The 6,000-nt window shown below is 48.4% G+C and overlaps 1 protein-coding gene across 2 annotated transcripts in view; it reads right to left on the bottom strand.

Moving 5' to 3' along the window:
• Positions 1 to 3,991, bottom strand: part of LOC135811213 (E3 ubiquitin-protein ligase TRIM71-like) — a 233,073-nt gene extending 229,082 nt beyond the window's left edge. The window contains exon 1 of one of the 2 annotated variants that reach the window (XM_065324404.1): positions 2,894 to 3,991. In XM_065324404.1, coding sequence (XP_065180476.1) covers positions 2,894 to 3,838 — 945 coding nt within the window. In that variant the 5' untranslated portion in view covers positions 3,839 to 3,991. The remainder of the gene's footprint in view (positions 1 to 2,893) is intronic. The other variant, XM_065324405.1, reaches the window with a different exon arrangement.
• Between the last annotated feature and the right edge of the window lie 2,009 nt (positions 3,992 to 6,000).

Raw genomic sequence — 6,000 nt, forward strand, 5'->3', positions numbered from 1 at the left:
GCAGCCTCGGCGGGGGTCACAGAGGACGCGTGGGGTCCGACTTCGGATTGTATCAACCGGGCAAGCAGCTCCGCTTTCTTGCCGGCGGGACTAAGTCCCCGTTCCACGAGGTTGAGGCGTAGGTTCCCGCACAGTGAGTTTACTGAACGCAGGGGAGGCCATAGTCTCGAATGGATAACGCTGGAGGTACAGGAAAACGACACTTTTGAAAATTTGGCAAAGAGCTAGTGTTGGAGCAAACAGCAAGTGAGAGTGGTAAGCAACAACAGGAACAAAGAAGACGAGTGCATGCACATATGGAGTCAGATCCGCTGGTAGGTTTAGATGCCGACAGAGCTAGAGGGGAACACGCTCCCTCGTGGCGCGAACCGTGCCCGTGTCACGTGCACAGCGGTGTGCGTGGGCAACGACAGCGCTAAGGGTAGATGTGGAATGCAGTGTGAAGTAGCGGCATCGCTACGGGTAAATATGGAGTGCTATGTGCAGTAAATGCAGGCGGGCACGCGCTGAGAGAACGTTACATGCGTGTTAACTACAGTTAATACTACATATAAACTGAGATTTTAATATACACAAACCCAACTCGTAAAATAAATAATTATGTGGACAAAAACAAACAGCTACTGAGCAGGGGCTGCACTGGGCAGAAGTGATGGTGAGGTACCAGGGGCTCCGCCGACCAAAGGTCTCGGCTTTAATGTCACACTGTACTGTGGTATGTAATGGCTGCTGTGGATCTGGCACACCTTGAGAAAATGCTGTCACAATGAATGTAACAAAAAGGCTATTGTGTGCCGTAAAGGACTGTCCAAGCTGTTTTAAGGTATCTCTATTATTGGGGAAAGTCTAGATTTGCTGTTGACTGATCCGACTGAGCCAGTCTTACTCTACATAAGAAAAGACGGTGGTTCAGTTCAGTACACGAAACTGATCATTAACACCTGCTCCCTGAACACCCCCCCCCCCCATTAATTTAATCCAATCGTCGTATGCTTGCAACTGAATGATGATAATAAAATGAGTGATAAAAGAGGTGGTTTGTCAACTGACAACGCACTATCCAGTTGCTATTCATGATTCTCTCTGCTGCATTGGATATTCATCAACTGTAGATGTACTTAATCTGTGGACAGAACTGTTTCGTCCTTTGCGGGCTCATCAGCTCAGTACAGAGGTAATGAGGCCAAACCTTATAGCAATGAAAATAAAATTTCCAAAGCCAGATGTAATTGTAGATGTGAAAAATATGATGTTTCGGGCCAGTCACCCATCAACAGAATAATTTACAAGGGGGTGGGTGACTGTCTCGAAACGTCATAACCTTTACATCAACCATAAAAGAATTTTCATTTGCAGCGCATGCGTAGATCGTGAATAGCAACTGAATAGAGGGATTATCAGTTGAAAAAACTCTTTTTTCTATGATGCTGTTGCTTGATAACCATAAAATTCTTTTTAGACTTCATTGAAATGAAGTCTAGAGTCAAAGGGACCAGTAAGCTACGAGTCATGATTAACAGTCCACCAAGGTGACGAGACATTATACAGTCTGATAGTGCGACAATAGGCAGGCGCAGTGGTTTGGTCAAAGACCAACGTTGAGATACAAGAGGTACCTTGTTGTGCCTGGGAGCGGTTTTCCAGCCGTGCTGCTACCCACTGTGGACCACAGTTAAGTGGGAACTTGTGACCAGCCGCTAGTGTTTAACAGTTTGTTAGCGGCTGTGTGAGTTCTCTTTGGGAACGGACACGATAATTTACTCATTTTAGTGCAACAACAAGGGACAACACTGACAAGGACATTGAAACATTCAACCACCTAACACTTAGCTTTTACACATCTACCAAGCGCAAACCAACAACCTTCTAACTTGGAAGGCCCAGATGGGGAGAGTTCCAAGAAGGGAAATTCTGCCTCCCATTTCTCTTTGCTTAAATACGACTGTATTGGCTGAACATCCGAGTTTTAAGAAGTCTAGTGTGAGAATGATTTTATACCCGCATGCATTCATCCACAATTTAATCAGTGTAGTGTGCAGCGCACGCATAGAGTGCAGCGCACTCATAGTGCGCAGTGCACGCGTAGAGTGCAGCGCACGCGTGGAGTGCAGCGCACACGTGGAGTGCAGAGTACTCGTAGTGTGCAGCGCACTCATGGAGTGCAGCGCACTCGTAGTGTGCAGCGCACGCGTAGTGTGCAGCTCATGTGTAGTGTGCAGCGCACGCTTAGAGTGCGGCGCTCTAGCAGTGTACAGCGCACTCGTAGAGTGCGTAGAGTGCGCGTAGAGTGCAGCGCACGCGTAGAGTGCAGCGCACGCGTAGAGTGCAGCGCACTCATAGTGCGCAGCGCACGCGTAGAGTGCAGCGCACTCGTAGTGTGCAGCGCACGCGTGGAGTGCAGCGCACACGTGGAGTGCAGCGCACTCGTAGTGTGCAGCGCGTGCGCGTGGAGTGCAGCGCACTCGTAGTGTGCAGCTCCACGCAGAGTGCAGGGCATGTGTAGAGTGCAGCGCACTAGTAGTGTGCAGCGCACACGTAGTGTGTAGCGCACGCCTAGGGAATTTTACAGAAGACATGTGCGTACATGTACATGGCTGTCTCAACGTTCGTGGACTGCAGGCTTCAAGATAATGTTGGAACCAACGACCAGGGGAATCTCTAGATTTACTCACAACCCCATCCCCCCCCCCCCCCCCCCCCTCTTCCCCCGGATATCGAGAAGTTCCAACACAGGAAAATGACGAGGTCCAGGTGGCAAGGCAAAGGAAGTTGAACACTATGAAGCTCTAATAATTCTTGGGGACTAGTGCCACGACAATACAACATTGACGTCATTTCGTATTTATCCTCTTTTAACCTACACTGTAGTTCTAACAATTCAACACACACGTACCTGCGGCAATGAGGACAAGAACTGAACAACACCCTGGACGAATTCGTGAATCTCCTCTGCATCTGGTCGACGGGCCGGTGGGTCAGCAAGACAGCGTCTCAGCAGGTCCTTCAGCGGGTGGCCGTCAGGGATGCGAGCAAACTCCGCGCGTCGCCGCTCCAGCTCGGGTATAGCGACGTGGCTGCCGTCAGCTGCCTGGCGCGATCTTGGTGCGAACATGAGCTCAATGGAGGGCATCACACCGCTCAGCACGCTCATTGCCGTCACTCCGAACGAAAAGACGTCAAGCGAAAGATCGTACCTTGCTCGGCCAGATTCCGTCTCTTGCAACGCCTCTGGCGGCATGAATAACGGTGTACCAGGCTGTCGGGTCATGGACTGAGCGGCTTCACGGAACTGATCGGCAACGCTAGGCAGTAGCTTGGAGACGCCGAAATCCGTGATTTTGGCCACACTATTGGCAACGAGGACATTGCTTGGCTTCAAGTCGCGATGCACCATCGGGATGGAGTGCAAGTAGCGAAGGCCTGCAGCAGTGTGTTCGATGTAGCGCATCAGCTGAAGCAAGTCCTGTCTGCGTGCACCAACGCTCATTGTTTCCAGTGTGTCGGACATCAATTCCACCACAATGGCTGGAGTTGTTCCGACCATGCCCACGCCGAAAATGGGACACAGATGTGGGTGGCGAAGACGTGCCATGCGTGCAATCTCTGCTCCAAAATCATGCAGTACGACGTCGCGTCCTTGGTTTCTTCGATCAATCAGGATAGAATGAAGTGCCTTTGCGGCCACCTTCAATCCACACCATTTGGACTTGTACACCACAGCAAATGAGCCTCGACCCAACTCATCCTCTGTTTCATTCACGTCCAATGTACCCAGATAGGGCACTTCAGCCTGGTTCAAGCCCAAAGCGGTGAACACCGCATTCTCCTCAGCGGCCATTCCAGCAACTCGCGTACCGCCGACCACTGGCACTATAGAATAATTGTAAGCGACCAGGGACAAAGACTTGAAAGAGATGAAAACAAAGTAATGGACGAAGGACGATCGATCGTGAAGTGCGACACCTACTACTAGTACTAGTAGATCTACGTCTAAGCCAGGGAATCGTAAAGGGATTTTACGCCTGGTCAACACCGTTGCTGAAGTACTAGCCGACGACAGACAGATAAAATTATTAATTATGACTCATTCATATTGACTTTGTTTTCCATGGACCATAGTTTAGTGATCCTGTTACTGTAGATCACTACATGTAGTGTAGATCACTCATGAGTCACGTCATGATCAGGGAGTCGTGTAGATCCCACTACTAATACCAGAATACTGTCTGTAGTCGTGTAGATCTACACAATCATGAAATAGTGGATCTACGGATCTCACGGCTTTACGTGAATTTGCCATCACTGAACTAAGTCAAAGTATCACTGCCTTGCCGTCAGGCCGTCACCAACAGCGATGGTTCGACTCCCCTTCGCCTTTGCCATGCAAGTCGCGTTGTAGACAGCGGAAATGAGACAGCTGACCTCTAACTCTAAGGCCGGGGTCACACCGAGCCCGATTCAGCCTTTCAGCCAAAAAAAGCCCTTTTGTTTGGCTGAGGTTTCCACGGAAACGGCTGAAAATCGGGGCACCAGCCACTTTCAGCTTTCAGCCCTTTTGCGAAGTTTTGGAAGCGCTGAAAAGCTGAAAGTGGCTGAATAATTTTGGCTGAAGTGCAAGAGTGCAAGAGGAGTTGAAGAACTTGAGTTGACGTTTGTTGTAGTCAGGTAGTTTCTTCTTCTCTTGTATTGTAGTTGTGTGAAGTGTTTTTTTAAAGGTTTTCGTTGTCAGCCATGGATAGTTGGAGCATGGTAATGGAGCGCCATTGCTCGAGCTGCGGTACGAAGCAAAAACGCGATATCAGACGACAATGAAAAAGGATTCGAGCAAACGAGCCTGGATCTTCGCAAAAGTTTGCTGCGAATGAAGCCGGTGCCGGGGGCGATACTGCTCGTTCTCCCAGTCAGAGACATCCCACTCAATACATGTGCCCATGGCCCAGTGCTGGATAACGTCATCGTTCCAGGCACCGGGACTGCGAAGGGCGCACCAAAAACGCCGTTTTCTCCTGCCAAACATTGTCAAGGGCAAGATTGCCAGCAGATCCTCCTCAGTATCGTCTTCATCAACAAAGTCGTAAACGTCTCGCTTCCTCCGGCGACAAAGCCTGGTATTTGTCACCATCGGCAAAGTGAGGTGATTCTCAGGGGAAATTATTCGGATCATCACCATTAAAAAATATAAATTGTGTACTCATAACAACAGCAAAAATGAAGAAAGTCAAGTTCCATAACGTTTTCTTGTGACTGTCATCAGTGGAACGCCGTCACATAAAAATGTAATAACTAAAACACACACTTATAATTACATGTAGCTAATATGGTTTCAGGTAGAAATACAGCAGCCAGCAAGTACAAAAAGCGAAGTTTGCACCTTTGCAAATGTGTGAATATAGTGTATGTGAGAAAGGTAGTGGCAGATGAATGTGATACTGTGTGAATGAATGTAATGGTGCGTGTGAGTGATTAAACGTTTTCTTTGCAAAGTTGCAAACTTCGCTTTTTGTACTTGCTGGCTGCTGTATTTCTACCTGAAACCATGTTAGCTACATGGATATAAGTGTGTGTTTTAGTTATTACATTTTTATGTGACGGCGTTCCACTGATGACAGTCACAAGAAAACGTTATGGAACTTGACTTTCTTCATTTTTTGCTGTTGTTATGAGTGCACAATTTATCTAATTTATTGCCATTTTACGACTATTGTCTCCTCGTCGATTGTTTAAATCATCACCATTGTACATAATAAAATACAGATAGCGATGCGGCTCTTCGTTTCCGAATCCATTCTCAATCCACTGTGATAAATCGCTCTTCTCTCTCTCTACTCCTCTCTCTTTCTAGCTCTTTTCCAGATCCCTACTTCTCCTTCCATCCACGACGGGGCCCAAGTGGGCACAGGGGTCACAGGGGTCATCCTCCAAAATAAAGAGTGGTGAGACCGCGGCCTAAACACGAGCTACAGCCATGGTCAAGGGCGTGAACAGGCTAGCCACCCAGTG

Source organism: Sycon ciliatum, chromosome 3, assembly GCF_964019385.1.
Source record: "Sycon ciliatum chromosome 3, ocSycCili1.1, whole genome shotgun sequence".
NCBI lineage: Eukaryota > Metazoa > Porifera > Calcarea > Leucosolenida > Sycettidae > Sycon > Sycon ciliatum.